The following is a 21002-nucleotide window of genomic DNA, read 5'->3' as shown; positions in this document are numbered from 1 at the left end:
AGGATAGGATGCTCTTTGTTGGTTTAACAGAAGAATCAAGTTCCTAGCCCTCAGGACTTGGTCAGAGTTGCATGAAGCAGAAAGTAGAATTAAGAAGGGCATTAATCTTGGCATACAATTTGAATTATATAATTTATCCTTAGAACATAATAATCTTATCACTATTATTTTGAGACAGGTAGATGGTGCTGGAGAAGACTCCTGCGAGTTCCTTGGACTGCAAGGAGATCAAACCAGTCAGTCCTAGAGGAGATCAACCCTGACTGCTCTTTAGATGGCCAGATCCTGAAGCTAAAACTCAAATACTTTGGCCACCTAATGAGAAGGAAGGATTCACTGGAGAAGAGCCTCATGCTGGGAAAGGTTGAGGGCAAGAGAAGAAGGGGACGACAGAGAAGGAGGTGGCTGGATGGAGTCACTGAAGCAGTAGGCGTGAGCTTAAATGGACTCCAGCAGATGGTAGAGGACAGGAAAGCCTGGAGGAACGTTGTCCATAGGGTCGCGATGGGTCGGACACGACTTCGCAACTAACAACAACAACAACAGATCTTGCCCTTCTCGTAAGCCCATAAAGGAATGTTACCTTTTGCTGTTTTGGGGCACTGTGCCTTGCACATATACAGACTTCCCAGGATAGAATCCACCAGGGACAGGTCGATGGTAAGGGAGAGCCTGGAAGACAGAAAATGATGAACCAAGCCAACGACCTTACAGCAAAACACAACTGTGACTTTTCATCCAGCCAACCACAACCTGTGCCTTGAAGCAGCCTTTCCATCTGGCTTCCAATTCTGTTCAACCTTGTAGTAAATTGATAATTGACCCAGAAACCCTCTCTTTCTGCATCTTTTTGTGTGTGTGTGTTTGTGTTGTGTGTGTGTGTGTGTGAAACCTGCATCAGGACAAACAACAACAACAACAACAATAAGAGAGTTGGAAGGGACCTTAGAGGTCATCTAGTCCAACCCCCTGATCAGGCAGGAAACCCTATACCATTTCCGACAAATGGCTGTCCAGTCTCCTCCTAAAAACTTCCAGTGTTGGAGCATTCACCGCTTCTGGAGGCAGGTTGTTCCACTGGTTAGTTGTTCTAACTGTCAGGAAGTTTCTCCTTAGTTCTAGGTTGCTTCTCTCCTTGACTAGTTTCCATCCGTTGCTTCTTGTCCTGCCTTCGGGCGCTTTGGAGAATAGCTTGACTCCCTCTTCTTAGTGGCAGCCCCTGAGATATTGGAAGGCTGTTATCATGTCCCCCCTTATTCTTCTCTTCATTAAACTAGACATATCCAATTCCAGCAGCCGTTCCTTATATGTTTTAGCCTCCGGTCCCCTGATCATCTTTGTTGCTCTGAACTCCACTCTTACCTTTGTTTATGCAAAATCTTAGAAAGGTAATTTGTACCATTGGTTTCTTAGTCGGCTCTACCTTGTGAGGCTGATGGGTTGACTTCAGTCTTGTATTCCATCCATATTTTCCCACCAACTCTGCGGCAACCAAGGGGCATTTTGTCTAAGCTCAAAGACAACGTTCTCACCACTGGCATTTTTCTGTGAACTTTCCCAAGAAACAACCATGAAACAAAGACCTGTCTCGCAAACATCCGAGCCCTGCCCACTTGGTCTGATCAACAGGAAATTACCACCATAAACATTCTAACTGGGGCATTGGAACCTGGCCTGGGATAAATTTTATCCCTGTTCAGTTGCTGGTCCATCTTAGGATGGCTACTTTTGCTAGCCTGCAGAGTAGTAAGCCAAGACAATTGAGGAGCCAGGAGAGGGAGGCCATTCTTAGGGGTCAAGGAAGATGTACGAGAAGGACAATTTGAGGGGAGAAAGAGCAAGTGAGCAAATCCAGAATCAATTCCCAAAGGAAGATCAAGGATCAGGACATACCGACTTGTCAATATCAAATGCTTACTGTCAGGGCTTTTTTTCTCATAGAACGCTCAGAACGGAGTTCCGGCACCTTTTTTGGATGGAACCTTGTAGGGTAGGCAAGGCAGGTTGTATGACATGTGTGAGTTCTGGCACCTTTTTCTTTTACAAAAAAAGCACTGCTTACTGTTATGTTCTTAGTTTGGTTAGGCATTGATGAGGCAGAGTGTTGAAACAGCAAGCATGTTTATTAAGTCACAACAGAAGCAGCCCTACAGGCTGCTGAACAGCTATATATGCAGTTCACCTCTAGGTGGCAACCAATAGGTTTAAAGTAACAGTTTCCCACCACAAACATAATTATCAGCTTGGAGACAGACAGCCTGGGTTGCAGTAACAGAAACCATTAAGCAATTATGCACTTAAGTACAGCAATTATTTAAGCAAGTGATTTCAACAGTTGAGGCCAATACATTACACTTACCATGTTCTGTGTTGTTGGTCCTCTGGTCACATTCACAGAGTTCAGCTCCAGATTTCCTTTCACCTTAATGAACTTCACGCTTTGTGGTGGAATTCTATGCTTGTAGGTACAAAAGGGCTTCTTGTTCACCAGGATCTGTCAGAGAGCAAACCCGAAGGGATCAAGTCTCAATTGGGACCATACATTTTGTTTGCAGGAAAAACCTGCTTATTTTTGCCAGGAACACATCCCACCCCAAAGCTGAGCAGAGTCAAAAAGTGTGAAGGGAGAAGCCTTTATTTCAACAATACCAAATTTTTTCCCCCTCCCCTGGATCAAAATGTTTTTTTTTTCCCTTCAGCTATTGGCTGTCCTCATTTAGTGACTATTTCAGTGATGAAATAGTAACTTTGTGACCAGTCCTGGTATTTACAACCTTTACAACACAGTAAAGCAAAGAAAAGCTGAAGTTCGATCATAAATGCAGTCACGTTTTCACTTGGCGACCTCATCACCTAATGACTAAGTTGCTGGTCCCAGTGTTCGCTAAACAAGGATTACCTGTACATCACCTAAACCCATCTGGAAGATATGAAATTGGGAAAATTGGTATTAAATACATTTATGGTTCATTCCAGAATTCCAGGTGAATTCTGTGGGTGGGTGGGGGGAGGGAATGAAGATGTGCCTGCAGTCCCAAAGGATACCAACCTGATATCCAGCCTCAGAGACAATGAAGATGATCTCAAAATCTTCACCCTTTCGGAAGGGCATCTGATGACCCTCTGCGTGTCCCCACCGGCCAGCCTGAAATGTGTTGAGCACAACATTCCCTGCATTAAACCGAGGGTTGAAGTGGAGGGGAATGTTGCCCCCCTGATTCTCGCCACATGCAAAGTCCACCTTGAAGTTCATCCAGTCGCTGGAAGAGAGAGAGGAAAAAAGAAGAAGAAAATTAAATGAGAGGTGCAGAAGTCTCAGAATACAATTCTGCTCATCCTCCCTTTTTTTTCTTTGCCCCGAAGCTAGAATCTGTAAGTTCCTGCTTGAAGAGAAGAATCAAATTCCTAGCCCTTATGGCTTAGTTGGAGTTGCAAGAAGCAGGATGTGGAACTATTTGAAGAATCTGGAAAAGCTTTAACCTCGAATTTGAATCATATGAACACCCTTAGCAACACAATAGTCTTATTATTATTATTTTGAGTAAGGTGGAACCTTGTCCTTCCTGTGAACCCCCCAAAGAATGTTACCTTTTGCTGTTGTTGAGCACTGTGCCTTGCACATATACAGATATCCCAGGATGAAGTCCACTAGGGACAGAATGAGCATAAGGGAGAGCCTGGAAGACAGAAAATGGTGAACTAAAATGACTTCACTGCAGAACACAACTTTGACTTTCAAACCAGCCAAGTGAAACAAAGACCTCCTGAGAGGGTCGCTACTAAGGATTAATCTCTGCAATGTGGCAGAGGAAGAAAGCTGTGGATGAAGCCCCAGAATTGCAGCAAAAGATTTAAGGTGCTGGTACTTACCTTTAAAGCCCTACATGGCTTAGGCCTGGGATACTTGCAGGACCATCTGCTACCGGGAATCAATTCCCATCACCCAGTACACTCACACAGAGAAGGCCTCCTCAGGGTACCGTCAGCTAGACAATGTCGGCTGGCGAACCCCAGGGGAAGGGCCTTCTCTGTGGGAGCGCCAGCCCTATGGAATCAGCTCCCCCCTGAGCTTCGGATGGCCCAAAATCTACAGTCCTTTCGCCGCGGCCTCAAAACACTCCTTTTCCACCTGGCTGACCTGGACTGACAGGCATTTTAATTATATTTACAATTTTTAATTTATTTTAATTTTTAATTTTAATTTATTGCACAGATGATTTCAATTTTAATTTTATCTTAATCTCTGTACTTATTATATGTTATTGTTGTTAGCCGCCCTGAGTCCTTCGGGAGATAGGGCAGGATATAAGTCCCATTAATAAATAAATAAATAAAAAAGACTGATGCTGCTTTAACTCGGTGGGTGATCAATAGATTAAGCGAGACTAGCTAGAAGGCAGAGTCTTGGAACACTCTGGGACACTCTGATCATTGCATGATTCACCTCGTACCTGCTTGTAGACTAAGACTTAAAACCACTAAACCAGACATGTCAAACACAAGGCCCGGGGGCCAGATCTGGCCCACGAAGTGGTTTCACGTGGCCCGCGAAGCCATCCTGGAAACAGGGAGGGAACAGCCACCACTGCCTTGGCCCTGGCCCAGAGACCCTCCTTCTGCCAGAGACCCTCAGATCTCTCCCACTCCTGCCCAGGCCCCCGTAGGCACCCTTGATGTGAACGATGTAGAGCTGGCCACGCCCACCCAGTAGGCTATATGCACTCTGGCCATGCCCACCCAGTAGGCCACGCCCACCTTGGCCATACCCACCCGGCCCCCTGAGGGCAACTGCAATGCTGATGCGGCCCTCAATGAAATTGAGTTTGACACCCCTGCACTAAACCAACAATTCAATCAGTGAAGTCTTGGACTGAGGAGGCAAAGGTAAAGCTACAGGCTTGCCTTGACTGCACTGATTGGAACGTTTTCGAAGATACCTCTGCAGACTTGGATGGACTCACAGATACTGTAACGTCATATGTTTTTGCGAAGAGTATGTGTCCCGGCAGAAACCTGGAAATATACAGTAACAACAAACCTCGGTTCACAGCTAAACTCAAGCAGCGACATCGTGCCAAAGAGGACGCATTCAGGAAAGGAGACAGAATGCTGTACAATCAGGCCAGAAATGTATTAACAAGATCAGAGCAGCCAAAAGCAGCTACTCTGAAAAGCTAAGAAATCAGTTTTCAACAAACGAATGAGGAAATATGTGGAAAAACCTTTGAAATATCACCCGTTGCAGCAAACCTCCTTTCCATGCTGAAGGAAATTGACAATTGGCAGATGACCTGAATATGCTTTACTGTAGGTTTGAAGGAAAACACTGTCACCTATCTTCACAATCCCCATCTTGGATACACCAACAACCGCCAAGCCTCCTACAACTGACCCCTTCCCTTTGGGTCCCCCACCTCTGATGATTAGAGAAAATGATGTGCAAGGTTTATTTCACAGACAAAAGCCTGGAAAAGCACCAGGCCCAGACAAGATAACTCCTTCTCGCTTGAAAGCTTCTGCTGACCAACTGGCCCCCATTTTCACCCGCATCTTTAATAAATCACTAGATATATGCTATGTTCCTTCTTGCTTCAAATGCTCTACTATCATCCCAGTGCCAAAGAAACCCTCCATCAAGGAACTAAATGACTACAAACCGGTTGCTCTGACATCCATAGTTATGAAAACCTTTGAAAGTCTAGTGCTGGTCCACCTGAAAACCATCACAGATCGGCTGTTAGACCTCTTGCAATTTGCCTACTCAGCAAATAGATCGGCAGATGATGCTGTTAATATGGCTCTGCACTTTATCCTACAAATCTTGAATCTCCAAAGACCTATGCAAGGGTCCTCTTTGTAGATTTTAGCTTGGCATTCAATACCAACCTTCCAGACATTCTTTTAACTAAACTAACTCAGCTAACTGTGCCTGACCACATAGTGAGTGAGGGCTATTTCCCCGCCGTCTTGAAGGAGGTGGTGGTGAGACCTCTCCTCAAGAAGCCTGCTCTGGACCCAGCTGTTTTGAACAACTTTTGTCCGGTCTCCAACCTTCGCTTTCTTGCGAAGGTTGTTGAGAGCGTAGTGGCGCATCAGCTTCCTCTGTTCCTAGAAGATACTGATTATCTAGACCCGTACCAATCGGGTTTCAGGCCTGGACACAGCACGGAGACGGCATTGGTCGCTCTGATGAATGATCTCTGGCGGGCTCGGGACAGGGGTCATTCCTCTGTCCTGGTCCTATTAGACCTCTCTGCGGCTTTTGATACCATCGACCATGGTATCTTACTTCGGCGTCTCAAGAGATTGGGAGTGGGAGGCACTGTTCTTCAGTGGTTCTCCTCCTACCTTCTGGAACGTTCACAGTGGGTGTTGGCGGGTGACCAGAGATCGACCCCGAGGCCTCTCATTTATGGAGTTCCTCAGGGGTCGGTCCTCTCACCTCTCCTGTTTAACATCTATATGAAGCCGCTAGGTGAGATCATCCGTGGTTTTGGAGTGGGTTATCATCAGTATGCTGATGACACCCAGCTTTTCATCTCGACCCCAAACCACATCAGTGATGCCCTTGACGTGCTGTCCCATTGCCTGGAAGCAGTCCGGGAATGGATGGGGAGGAACAGGCTTCAACTCAACCCGGACAAGACTGAATGGCTGTACATACCGGCATGTCAGGATATTCAGAGTATTCCATCCCTTAATATTGGGGGCGAGTTACTGCCCCCCGTAGATAGGGCTCGCAACCTGGGTGTCCTCCTAGATTCACAGCTCTCCTTAGAAGATCACATAGGAGCTGTGACTAGGGGGGCTTTCAGTCAGGTTCGTCTGGTGCGCCAGCTACGACCCTATCTGTACCTGGATGCCTTACGTACAGTCACCCATGCACTTGTGACCTCTCGTCTTGACTACTGCAACGCTCTTTACATGGGGCTGCCCTTGAGAATCACTCGGAAGCTTCAGCTGGTACAGAGTGCAGCTGCACGGACGCTTTTGGGGGCTCCCCGAAACTCCCATATTACACCTCTGCTTCGTGAGCTGCACTGGCTTCCAGTTGCCTTCCGGGTGAAATTCAAGGTGCTAGTGATGACATACAAAGCCCTACATGGCATGGGTCCGGAATACCTACGGGAGCACCTACTGCCAGCGTCAACACCCCTCCGTCCTGTGCGCTCCCACAGAGAGGGCCTCCTCATGGTGCCACCGGTCAGAGAATGCCGGCTGGTGACCCCCAGGGGGAGAGCATTCTTGGTGGGTGCGCCAATCCTCTGGAACCACTTACCAGCCGAAATCCGGATGGCCCCCGACCTTCGCACCTTTCGGCGAGATTTAAAAACCTATCTATTCCAGCAAGCCGGCCTGGCCTGATAGATTTGGGGTTTTATTTGTAGATCTGGGGTTTTATTTGTTTTATTGTTGGTTTATTGTATACTTACTTTGCTCTGTACACCGCCCTGAGTCCTCCGGGAGAAGGGCGGTATATAAAACGAATAAATAAATAAATAAATAAATAAATAAATAAATAAATAAATAAATAAATAAATAAATAAATAAATAAATGTAAGTGGATCGTAAGCTTTCTAACAGACAGGAAGTAGCATGCAAAGCATGCAAAGCTAGGCAAAATCACATCAGATACCTGTACAATTAGCACAGGACCCCCCCCTCTCTCTATACCAACAACTAGTATCTCAATGTTGCTCTTGGGGGGGGATGCCTGTAGGGGCCAGGCAGGGTTGGGGAAGATCCAAGGTGTCTCTGTCGGGTGGGGTGGTGGGCAGGAGGCCCAGCATAGATGGGGGGAGGCACACAATCCTAGCTGTGCCTGGGGGGCCATGGCGCTGATGGGGATCTGGCTTTCCCTGCTCTGGGTGGCCTTTCGCTTGCTGGGTGTGGGCATGCTCTACCACCTCTACTCGAGCTTGCTAGCTGGCCACTACACCTCCTTTGTGTTGGTTGGGCCTGCTGCTCTGGGCAGCAGCCTAATAGACCTGTGCAAGCTGCTGGCAGTAGTAGCGCGTGTGCCCACAGAGAGGGCTCTGTGTGCCACCTCTGGCACGCGTGCCAGAGGTTCATCACCACTGCCCTATACCATTTCATATAAATGGCTGTCCAGTCTCTTCTTGCATTCCAAGATATATCTTTCGTTCACTAGATGGAGATGTGCCTTTCTTTTTGATTACAAGGACTGATTCCTTTGAAGTTCAAATCTAATAATTGAAAAACAATAACAAACATGCCACAGTATAAATTGTGAAATTACTTCCTTGCTATACACACAATTCACTACAAATCAGCAGATGTCTTCATGCACCCCTCATCCCTTGCCATCTTCCCCACATGAACTTCCTTGGGTGAGATCTAAATCCCCCCTATTTGCTTCTCGGTCCCCAGGGGGAATCTTCATCCCAACATGGCTGCTGGATCTATTTTTACGGTGTGAATTATTGGAAAGGAAGCTCAAAACAGGCCAAGTATTTTGGCTCCTCCTGTTGTGATGATGCGCTGGTGAGTCTGCAGACGCTTTTGGTTTAGGTAGAATAAATACAAAACGGGTGCTTGTTCAGATCAAAGAAGAATATGAAAGAAATCAATGGCAGAAAATAAACAGAAGCTACTTACGTAATTTCCATCTAAATCATCAGTGAACATACTCTAAAATGGACACAAAAGGATAGCTTTAAAATTATGGTTTTGCAGGGTATCCCACCAGGATTTGTATGCATCAGGCCTGGGTCACTACAGTTTCTTCAAATCAAGAGCAGGTCTATCAGTATCACAGATATTAATGTCAGTGGAATGGTTTGAGCATAGTAGACCAAGCCATTCCAACCAAAGGAATAGGCATCAATAGACACAGTGATTGCAGTGATCTAAGGAAATGGCTGTTTTCCAATAATCCAACAATCCAAACGTTTACACGTGACTTCTTTTACCATGGCAATATTCAATAAGGCATATCGTATATTGATAATTATACTTGTATTTCATTCCTCAGATGGGAACGTGCCTTTCTTATCATAATACAGGGTGACCAGGGCCAAAGAGAAGCACATTAATTAAGATTGTTCTTTGAGGGTTTTACTTTGTTTTCATGAACAAAGGATTTGGGGGAACTTCTTCTTTCAAAAAGCTATATTGTGAATCAGCTCTTGTAAAGAGTTGTTTTCTGCATACAGTAAATAAATATTTAGTTAATCAATAGCTTTAAAAGACCGATATGGCCACCATCTTAGTGAAGCCAAAATCTTTCAAATTTTGATAACAGTCACAATGATGCCCTCCTTCAGATATTCCCCAAATTTATAATTTCCTGCTGGAATTGTTCTTGAAATGTCGGGAGGGGGGAGTGAGTCTCAAGAGGGCTACTGTGGTCACATTTAAGAAGGATAACATAGAAAACGTAGAAGAAATTAGACAAGTTCACTCTCTGTCTACTTACTATCAGTTTAGACAGTCCTTTGCCACCATTAGCTTTCTTGATAATAGGTATTACCTTTTTTCCAATTGACTGTAAGGAACAAGAAAAAAATCCATTATGGATTATTATTATTATTATTATTATTATTATTATTATTATTATTATTATTATCAATAATAATAATAATAATAATAATAATAATAATAATAATAAGAAGAAGAAGAAGAAGAAGAAGAAGAAGAAGAAGAAGAAGAAGAAGAAGAAGAAAAAGAAGAAGAAGAAGAAGAAGTAGTAGTTGGAAGGGACCTTGGAGATCATCTAGTCCAACGCCCTGCTCAGGCAGGAAACCCTATACCAGGGTAGGCAACCTTGGCTCTTTTATGACTCGTGGACTTCAACTCCCAGAATTCATCAGCCATCTGGCTCAGGAATTCTGGGAGTTGAAGTCCACGAGTCATAAAAGAGCCAAGGTTGCCTACCCCTGCCCTATACCATTTCAGACAAATGACTGTCCGGTCTCTTCTTAAAAACTTCCAGTGTTGGAGCATTCACCACTTCTGGAGGCAGGTTGTTCCACTGGTTAATTGTCCTCATTGTCAGGAAGTTTCTCCTTAGTTCTAGGTTGCTTCTCTCCTTGACTAGTTTCCATTCTCTCCTTGAGTAGTTTCCAACTTCTTTCATAAGTTGTTTCAGTGCATGATATGTGTGGCCTTGCATGGGCCACTGCAGCCCACTAAAAAAAACCGGTGAGCCCTCGAGAGTCACGCAAGATATTGATGTGAATGGCCTCACACCAGAGTAGCAATGTAAATCTACATCAACCCTTTGAGTTAGGCAAAGTCAAGGAAAGCCATCACAGGGATTCATGGAAAACCACTATAGTATTGTTGGGTATATTAGCAGAATCTTGAGAGCCTATACAAAACTTCACCACTCCTTTTCAAGGAGAATAAAGTTAAGCTGGTTTTCAAAACAAATTCTGCTAAAATTAATCCTGAGAAGGGAAATGAGGCAAGATATCAGAGAGAAAATGTACAAGCAGGGAAAATTAACTCTGAAGAAATCTTCCCCTTGGGCACAATTCAAAAATATAAGTTTCTCCCTTCGCTAGTGGCTAGCCAGGGATGGAATGGGACAAGTCGTCATGGCCAACTCACCATGGTTAGCTTGCTATGGTTCACTTGCCATGGGACAACTTGCTGTGAGACAATTCAACAATTCAATTTAATTATTTAAAATAATTTTATTTTATTTTTTATTTTTGTCATTCACATTTTATTTTGAGCCTCCTTTGCCATCCTTTCTTTAATAATTCTATTTGACTTTTTCTTTAATATTAATGTAACTCTTGTCTCATGGTGAGTTGGCCAGGTGAGTTGTCCATTGGAAAGTTGACCATGGAAAGTTGGCCATGGTGAGTTGACCACAGCAAGTTGATTTTGGGGAGATGGCCAACAGGTACCATCACCCCAGTTTCATAGTAATTGTTTTAAGGGGTGTACTATGTATTTGAAGGGATGCGGTGGCTCAGTGGGTTAGGACGCTGAGCTTGTCGATCAGAAGGTTGGCAGTTTGGTGGGTCGAATCCCGAGTGCCACGTAGCAGAGTGAGTGCCTGTTACTCATCCCAGCTTCTGCCAACTTAGCAGTTCGAAAGCACGTAAAAATGCAAGTAGAAAAATAGGGACCATTATGGTGGGAAGGTAACAGCTTTCCGTGTGCCTTTGGCATCTACTCATGCCGGCCACATGACCGTGGAGACGTCCTCGGACAAACACTTTGAAACGGAGATGAGCACCGGCCCCTAGAGTCAGAAACGACTAGCACACATGCGTGGGGGAACCTTTACCTATGTATTTGAAGCTTGAAAATTAAAACAGGTGAAATGTTTTGTCCCTGCCTGCTCTGTTTCTGCTCTGGGTTCTCTAAAGATGCTTTTTGGAAGATGTGGAATAACCAAAGGGATGTTTTATGGCATGCCAAAAGAATATTATCCAAAGGAAGGATAGAAGAACAACAAAATCTACTTACTATTAGTTCTGAAATATTAATTTGATCTGTACCCATATTCTATAACAGAAACAAAATGTATTACTTTTATTTTGAAGAGCCATCACATATGATTTCTTTAAGTATGGCATCACTACCCTCTTTGATAACATATATTTGAATCACTTCATTCCATAGATGAGATACATGCATTTCTTACCAGTACAGGGACTGATAGGCGCCAAAAGGCACAAACGAATGAATGGTTTTCTGAAACACTGTTTCATTATTCTTCCACTTAACACACAACCACAATCTGCACAGATAATCCAGTAGAATAATGTCCTCACTCATTTTTTGTCTCAAAAGATAAGATGCTTGCTGACAAAAGAGGTCCATTAATAAAAACAGCTCAAGCTTCTTTGGGAACCTGGTTACATCCCACATTTGTAACCCTCCAGTCACAATTGTTCGCTGAGCAATGCTTTGAAGTTATGACTAAACTCTCTGGGTATTATGACTGTGTTTAAAAGTTCTGATGGCCGCCTCTGTCCCTATGGTCACATGGCTGCATTTTAGGAAATCAGCAGCCAGCCTGCATTTATGGCTGTTTTCAGGATCCGACTGACCCACTTAAGAACCACAATATTAATTGAGTTGAACATGTGGGTGACTCAGTTCACGACTGTCATGACTTATGACCATGGCAGACAGGCACCTTTATAGTAATAAGTTAAGGACTACCTATTCCCAGGGGAAGAGCGTTCTCTGTGGGCGCGCCTGCCCTTTGGAATGATTTACCTGTGGAACTCCGGACCGCCCCCCATCAGCGTTCATTTCGCCGGGACCTGAAAACCTGGCTTTTCGATCTATCAGACCTGGACTGAAGGGGTTTTAGCTTTTTAAATATTGTTTTAATTGTTGGGCTTAATTAATTTAATTTATTTTAATTTTATATTATCTTTTATATTGTATTTTATGCTGCCCTGTAAACCGCTCTGAGTCCTTCGGGAATAGGGCGGTATAGAAATCTAATAAAATTAAATAAATAAATAAATAAATAAATAAATAAATAAATAAATAAATAAATACATACATACATACATACATACATACAGGTGATCCAAGGACAAGAAAGTGACAAACACAACAGCTGCACAGGCACAAATTACATAGCTTTAATCTTGGTTAGAATTTTTTTCTTTTTGCTGGTTTACTATATTGTGGAAATACAGATTCTTTGGTCACCTTAGTACTTAATATATTATGCAAACTCCAAAAATGCAGGTTTATCTGTGGCTAAGATAAGAGTTTTGCATGAAATTTGTACAACACTAAAAGTGTCAACTAAGTGACCCAGAGACACATTTAGGCTTCCTTATAATTTTTTTTTGATCATTTGAAAAATTCCTCTTTCTCGCTTCCCCAACATTTCCTGGTAAAACAGACCTTGGAAAAGATGAGGGTAAAACTGTTCCTCGGGGACCGTTCTGAAAAAATCCATACATTCCATCAAATAAGTTAGTTTGGGTTTGAGGTCAGTGTTGTTACAACACAGCAGCTGCATTTTTCTACATGTGTACAATTTTGAAATTACATGGACTCTACAGTGAATAAGGACTTTCTTGACACAATGTACCTAAGACTTTCCTGTCATGGAACCAGAATGTATTATTGAAAAATGGGGGTCTTGATGATCCCCAGAGGACCCAACTGCAAACAGAACGATGTGAAAGAATGTCATGCAGCTCTGTGCCATGACCAATCAAATCAGCAACTCAGGATAATGTAAAAGTGATGCAAATTTTCATTTTTACTACCCGATGAGATTCTATTGAGGAAACCAGAGTATAAAAATGAAGCCTTGATGAACCACAGAGGCTGCATTGGCAAATGGCATGGTGTTATAAAATGTATGGTACTTCCATAGGCTAGATCAGGGCTTTTCAACCAGTGGTACGGGTACCACCTGTGGTACATTGGCACCTGGCAGGTGGTAGGCGACCACCCTAGAAAAGTGGTAGCGGGGGAGGGGAATGAGCTGAACCAGTGGCAGCAACTCACAAGCCTGATCAAGAGACGGGTGGAGCTGCAGGGCTGTCAGGGCTCAGTGGAAGCGCCAGGATCAGCGCCAGGCTCCAACTGGAGCTTGGCACTGATCCCAGCGCTTCTGCTGGGCCCAGAAGAAGCGCCGATCAGCTGGAATGTTGCAGCATCTCCAGGGTCTTGTGATTTACATTCAGATGCTTGGCAACTGATTCATATTTATGATGGTCACAGTGTCCCAGGGTCATGTGAAGTGACCAAAACCTGCTGCAACCACCCAGAAGATGGGAGAAATAAAAACCCCTACCCCACCCCCACTGCCAATCCTCAACAGAAATGCTCACAACAATGAAAACCTCAGACAGGAGGAAGAGCGCTACCAGGCAGGCAGGCAGGTGTCTTGCTCGGATGTGGCTTGGGGGGGGGTACATTTTTCAGTGCCGTTGTAACTTCGAACAGTCACTAAGCGAACTGTTGTAAGTTGAGGACTACCTGTACTTCATCACTTTTTTCCTTTTTTTTTTTTTGGTCATCAAGTTTTTGACACCTTGCTAGGTGACTGGTGGTACTGGGATGTTGCCATATCCTAAAAGTGGTACGATGGGTGAGAAGGTTGAAAAGCCTAGGCTAGATCATCAGAGACGTATGATGACACAACAATGATGATATGCATGGCGTGAAAAACAGTTGCAATTATGTACTTGTCTCTCAACAGGTGACACAAATTCCAGAAACTGCAAGATCATTGTAGATCATTGTAGATTTTAAAAAGAGCCAACACAGACATACTCCACTCAGTATCAAGGATGCAGCTGTAGAGGTGGTCAACAGTATTAAGTATCTGTGGGTGGAGATAACTAACAATCTGAGTTGGTCTCTCCACACCTCATCCTTAGCGAAGCACGCAAACCAGCATCTGCATTTCCTGCATCGGATGAGAAGAGCACATATCTTTCCTTCTGTCCTGGCCACTTTTTTCAGAGGCACGACTGAGAGCATTTTAACAAAGTGCATCACTGTCTGGTTTGGTGGCACCAGTGCCTCAGATAAAAAGTCCATACAGAGAGTGATGAGGACAGCTGAGAAGATCATAAGAAGCTCACTCCCTGGTATTCAAGGTGCTGCTTATAAGCACTCATATGTGCTTAGAACTCAAAGCATTGTTACACACCCCACACACCCACTTTACACTCTGTTTCTGTTGCTCCCCTCTGGGAGGAGGTTTTGAAGTATTTATAGCAGGACTACCTGATTCTGTAATAGCTTTGTTCCCTATGCCATCCATCTGGTAAACTCACAAGATTCATTTTTCTCACCATGCACATGTATACATAACCTGAACTAAAGTGTTGTTTATCTGGGTCATATAATATATGTGGGTATATGCATAATTCTGTATTTATTTATTTTTGTCATATTTATGTAGTGTATATTGCAGGTTGTGACCCTTCACGAGCTGTATACAACAGAATTTAATTTTAATGTATGCTGATTAGTATACATTCAAAGTGACAACATTATTCTGTTCTGTTCTGTTGTACTCTACTTCTATTCTATTCTATTCTATTCTATTCTATTCTATTCTATTCTATTCTATTCTATTCTATTCTATTCTATTCTATTCTATTCTATTCTATTCTATTCTATTATGACATAATCAAGCATGTGGCACAGCTTGCCCCTCTTTCCCACAGGCACACCCCATGGCTGAGACCTAGTCCCTGCCTTTGCTACTCATTCCCAGGGGAAGCATCACCCCAATTTTGCAGTGGGAGTTTATCTAAGGGATAAATTGTTTCAGAAAGTAAGCAGGTGAAATGTTTTGGCCCCGGATACTCTATTATGAGCTAGAGACTCTGGAGATGCTTTCTGGGAGGAATAGAATCACAAAAGGAAAGTTACACTGCATGGAAGAAGAATACCACTCAACAAAAAAGGCAGAAGATGAAAAAAGAGCTACTTACCATTAATTTTCCAATTTCTTCTGCATTCAAAGCATTCTACAAAGGAAACAAACATATCAAATTCTATTCTGATGTGAAGACACCCAGGTCCTCTCTATCCCTGCCATCACTACCATCTTAGATATGAAAAGGGCTGCTTGATCACATGCAAGAACATTATTTCACATAGAAAAGGGAGAAGATGGTCAAAGAGCTACTTACAATTATTTCCATTGTATGTTCCTCACTCAGTGTATTCTACAATGGAAACAAAGGACATCAGCTCTATTTTCCAACCATGCTCTTTCTGCCTTCTCATATATCTTAAAAACAAATTTCTAATTCTTCAGATAGCATACATAGTGTACATTACTTATTATGGCAGGAAGTGATTTGGGACCAAAAAGACACCATATAAAATTAATAGTATTGTGATGCCCTTTGGTCTTTCCTTTCTCTTTTCAATACTTCTGCTTTGACACAGCCACAATATGAATAAATGAGAATATTTGTAGCTCAGAAATGAAATGAAGGGTCTTTGGTACTCTCTGACTGGTACTTACCTTTAAAGCCCTACATGGCTTAGGCCCGGGATATTTGCAGGACCGTCTGCTGCCGGGAACGTTTTTCCATTGCCCGGTGCGCTCACACAGAGAGGGTCTCCTCAGGGTGCCGTCGGCTAAATGTCGGCTGGCGACCCCCAGGGGAAGAGCCTTCTCTGTGGGAGCGCCAGCCCTGTGGAACCAGCTCCCCCCTGAGCTTCGGATGGCCCAAGATCTCCGGTCCTTTCGCCGTGGCCTCAAAACACTCCTTTTCCATCAGGCTGACCTGGACTGACAGGGATTTTAATTATGTTTTTAATTTTTAACTTAATTTTAATTTATTCTACTGGGCCCATTAATTTAATTTCTTTCTAACTTTTGTATTATTGTATTTTATTGTTGTTAGCCGCCCTGAGTCCTTCGGGAGACAGGGCGGCATATAAGTCCCAATAATAAATAAATAAAAATAAATAAACCTCAGTTGTTTTCTTGCAGATGTTTCTTTACCCAAACTAGGTAACCCTGATGATGTTACCTAGTTTGGGTAATGAAACATCAGCAAGAAAACGACCAAGCTAAGAGAGCACCCAAGACCCCTCCCAATTACAATATGAACAGAGAAACCTGAATCAAAATGCTTGTATTGAGTTTATACATGAACACAAAAGAGGGTTTGAGAGAGAAGAGGTACCCACCTCTTCCCTTTCTTGCTACAGGTAGTTCTTGACTTATGACCACAGCTGAGGTTGGAAATTTGGTCGCTAAACAAGGCAGATGTAAAAGGAGTCATCACATGATCAAAACCAATTTTACAACCTGTTTTATCATGGTCATTAAGCCAATCATGGTCAATACGTGACTGACTATCATTGTTAAACAAATCTGCCTACCTGTCTTCATGTTGGCTAGAAAGTCGCAAATTGTGATCGCATAATCAAAGGATACTGCAACCTTCATAAATATAAGCCACTTCTGAAGGCTCCAAATTGTGAACAGGTGACTACGGGAGTGGTGAAACTATTATGCCATTGTAAGCTCAAACAACTATTAAAGGTCATAAACCAAGGACTATGCAGAAAAGGTATCAGGGCAATTCTGAAGTAAACATTCATTTGGTTATCAATGACGACACTTGCAGGTCTTACAAGATTTGAAATTTCTTAGTAGTAATCGCCTGATGTCAAATCTGGGCTATGCGGGGGAGGGGATCCCAACAGAACTGTTTCAAAAGTTTTTGAGTGTGTCTAGCAGTGTGCGGGCGAGTATTATCGTGAACCAACACCACACTGGAAGTCAGCATGCCTGTTCTGTACCAGCCTGCTACCGGCCCTGCAGAAAAAGTAGGGAGGCAAGAGGCTGGAACTAAGCCTGCCAAATTTATTAACATAAAAACATAAACAGAGCAAAGAGAGCAAAGAGAGCAAATACGAACCATGAAACAGGAACTATTCAAACGGTTGCCTTCAGCAAACCAGCCCTCCCACGCATTCCCCTTATACAGTTCAGGGCGTGGCTTCTCTCTGCCTCCTTCCGAGGTGCCCCATTGCCTTCCTCTGTTTACTCCTTATTGACTGCCTCCTGCGTCGGGCGTCCTTGAACAGGGCCAGCTGTGGGTCATCTTCATCCAGGCCATCCAGGGCCAGCTGTGGGTCATCTTCATTCAGGCTCACACAGCTGGGTCTCCGTCGTGACCAGGTGGGAGGGGCCTGGCTGAGGGCTCTCATCAGCAAGCTCTCCAACCCGCTCAGCAACCTCTCCAACACCCCCCTCCTCCTCCTCTGAATCATCCGACCCAACTGCCGAACCCACAGGCTGACCCTGAATCACAACAATGCCCTGACGCTTGTTATGGATGGTTCGTCTGAGTTTTTGTAATGTTTCACAGTAGACTTCTGAATTGATGGTCAAACCACATTCCCTGAACTTCACTAGCTGTACTCCTTTGCCATCTTCACATTTGGCCAGATTTGCTATGGCACCACTTCCGGTGTGGTGTTGGTTCACGACAATGCTCGCCTGCACAACCACTGCTAAGGAATTTCAAACCTTGTAAGAAGTTATGACAAGTGCCTCAACTTGAATGGTGATTATACCAAAAAGTAATATAATGTTGTAATTTTATAATGTGTATAATAAAAGTTCTGTATCTGCAAGTGTCATTGATAACAAAACGGAGGTTTATTTCCAAATGGCCCTTGTACATGACAGCTCTGATTGAACAAAGCCATCAGGGGCAGCATTGGTCAATTGAGCAGGAAAATAAGAGTATGCAGTAGACTTAATTAGTTATTTGCTGTATTCCAATACATAGTGATAATGGAAGAACCAGATAAGCATTTATGGAAAAATTAACCTGATTCAATGAGGAAAAAAAAAACATTCTATCTATTCAAATGAATGGAGAAAGCATCAACAATCTTTCTTAGGCATGTCTGAATATTATTTTCATGCCCGAGTTATAGCAGTAAACTGTAGGAAATTCCTAACTATTACAAAACTATTTTAAAAAAATAGACATAACCATTAAGTGAAGAAGATCTGTCTACAAATGATGACGTGTGCCAAGATGTCATCACAGAAAGCAGATACCAAGTTGCTGACACCACTCACAACTGCAACACGACGTCATCTTGCACAAATGATCCCTTGTCTTTCTTCCATACAAGGACATCCATGTCAGAGATCAAAATCTTCTTTCAGCCCCAAAATACCTGCCCATTTTAGCTAGTGCTTTTCCTTCCTTCCTTCCTTCTTTCTTTCTTTCTTTCTTTCTTTCTTTCTTTCTTTCTTTCTTTCTTTCTTTCTTCCTTCCTTCCTTCCTTCCTTCCTTCCTTCCTTCCTTCCTTCCTTCCTTCCTTCCTTCCTCCCTCCCTCTCTCTCTCTCTCTCTCTTTCTTTCTCTTTCTTTCTTTCTTTCTTTCTTTCTTTCTTTCTTTCTTTCTTTCTTTCTTTCTTTCTTCCTTCCTCCCTCCCTCCCTCCCTCCCTCCCTCCCTTTCTTTCTTTCTTTCTTTCTTTCTTTCTTTCTTTCTTTCTTTCTTTCTTTCTTTCTTTCTTTCTTCCTCCCTGCCTCCCTCCCTCTCTCTTTCTCTTTCTTTCTTTCTTTCTTTCTTTCTTTCTTTCTTTCTTTCTTTCTTTCTTTCTTTCTTTCTTTCTTTCTTTCTTTCTTTCTTCCTCCCTGCCTCCCTCCCTCCCTCCCTCTCTCTTTCTCTTTCTCTTTCTTTCTTTCTTTCTTTCTTTCTTTCTTTCTTTCTTTCTTTCTTTCTTTCTTTCTCTTTGAAGAAGGTCAATTGGTTGCTTTAAGCTGCTTAAAAATGAATGTAAAAAAAAAGAATCATCCCATATTTTATGGGTTTGTCCTCTCAGGACTCTGGAGATGCTCTAAGTACTGGTTGAAGGAAAACAAAAGAGGTCTTTGTTAAGACACAAAAAGAAGTTAAATAAAAAACTGGAAGAAGTTACATCAAAGCTACTTACTATGATTTCAGCCAGAGCACCATGTTTGATGAATGTCTTCTACAAAGAAAACAAAGGGGATTGATTCTATTCTGATAATTATCACTAAATGTCTATGGAGATTCTCAGTCATCCAGGTCATGGTTGTCCCAAAGGTGAACTTCAGACCTGAAGAAACATCTTGGATGAGAAATGAAACGTCTTCAAAGAAAAGAAACTTTGGGATAACTATCACTAACTATTACTATACCATCATAGATAACTTCAATACCATATATCAGTTTCATCTATATATTTCATCCTCCAGATAGGAGCTATGCCTTTCTAATCACAAATGGAGTGATAAAGCCTAAAAGACAAATGAATTAGCAATCTGAGACTTCTTATTATTGCGAGCAAAGAGTTTTTAATGTTTTTTTTCCCTTGAAAGAGACATTATTGTGCAGCTCTTCTAAAAGTTTCCTGACATCCATGTTTGAGCCTTTCTCCTAAGCCAGAGGTCCCCAACCTTTCCGGGCTCACAGACCAGAGGGAAGGAAAGCAGCTTCCAAATTGGCATGCGTGCATACATGCAAACGAGGCCGCACACACCGGCGTGTCATTAGCGGCCTGTTCGTACACCCAGCATGCACTGGTACCATTGATATGCACAAATAGCCATGCACCTCCAGTAGTGGCTAGCGGCCCCATTCACACATGTGTGAATGGGCCGCATACACCTGCTCGGCACTATGGCCCCATTCACGCATGCGCCAATGGGCCATGCACACTTTCCCAGCACTAGTGGCCCTGTTTGTGCATGCACGAAGGCCGTGTACACCTGCCCGGTGCTAGCAGTCCCGTTCACGCCCACACACATGTGCAAACAGGACCGTAGGTGGTAGCAAAAGTGGGGGCAAGTAGGGGGCAGCCATTTCCATGGCCCGGTGGCCAAGAGGCCCATAGGTTGGGGACCTCTTTCCTAAGCTGCAGAGAAGAACTGTGAAGTTTGACTCCTTCAACTTCAACTTCTATACCCTCCTTTCTTTTTTTTAATTGAAAAGTTTTACAGTACATTTTTGAATACAAAACCCCTCCCCTCCCCCTCCCCTCTCCCCAAACCTCCCCAACTCTCCCCTCCCCTCGCCCCCTCCCCAACTTCCCAGAGCTAAATACAGGGTATAAAAATACAAACAAACATAATCTAAAATATGCAAACAACAATAAAATACCGTATATACTTGAGTATAAGCCGACTCGAGTATAAGCCGAGACCCCCAATTTCACCCCCAAAAACTGGAAAAAGTTATTGACTCGAGTATAAGCCAATCCGCCGTTCTGCAAGCCTCTGCCGCCAGCAGAGGCTCGATCCGCCATTTTGCAAGCCTGAATACACAGGAATACCCTGTGTGGCCGCGGCTCGTCGGCAGGTCTCCGTTCCTCCTGCCGACCTTTGGGGAGGTTTGGGCACCTCCCCAAACCTCGGCAGGTCTCCGTTCCTCCTGCCGACCTTTGGGGAGGTTTGGGCGCCTCCCCAAACGTCCCCAAACCTCGGCAGGTCTCCGTTCCTGTTTGGGGAGGTTTGGGCGCCTCCCCAAACGTCCCCAAACCTCGGCAGGTCTCCGTTCCTCCG

General features: G+C 43.6%; 1 protein-coding gene across 6 annotated transcripts in view; it reads right to left on the bottom strand.

The window, feature by feature from the left end:
• The window catches only part of LOC310641043 (32 kDa beta-galactoside-binding lectin-like), a 48070-nt gene that overhangs the window by 7304 nt on the left and 19764 nt on the right, over positions 1-21002 (bottom strand). For all 6 annotated transcript variants that reach the window (XR_014492654.1, XR_014492655.1, XM_083363700.1 and 3 more), the window contains 10 exons: positions 19412-19450; positions 15618-15653; positions 15417-15452; positions 11449-11487; positions 9440-9508; positions 8620-8652; positions 3589-3677; positions 3050-3260; positions 2360-2494; positions 584-672 (listed from right to left, as the gene is read on the bottom strand). Coding sequence is in view for 4 of the 6 variants with exons in the window: in XM_083363700.1 (XP_083219826.1) it covers positions 584-672; positions 2360-2494; positions 3050-3260; positions 3589-3677; positions 8620-8652; positions 9440-9508; positions 11449-11487; positions 15417-15452; positions 15618-15653; positions 19412-19450 (776 nt within the window). In the remaining 2 variants the exon portion in view is untranslated. The remainder of the gene's footprint in view (positions 1-583; positions 673-2359; positions 2495-3049; positions 3261-3588; positions 3678-8619; positions 8653-9439; positions 9509-11448; positions 11488-15416; positions 15453-15617; positions 15654-19411; positions 19451-21002) is intronic.

The sequence above is a fragment of the Vipera ursinii genome, assembly GCF_947247035.1.
Source record: "Vipera ursinii genome assembly, chromosome: 1".
In the NCBI taxonomy this organism is placed as follows: domain Eukaryota; kingdom Metazoa; phylum Chordata; class Lepidosauria; order Squamata; family Viperidae; genus Vipera; species Vipera ursinii.
The sequence above is the reverse complement of the archived record's forward strand: the minus strand, read 5'-3'. Positions and strand labels throughout refer to the sequence as shown.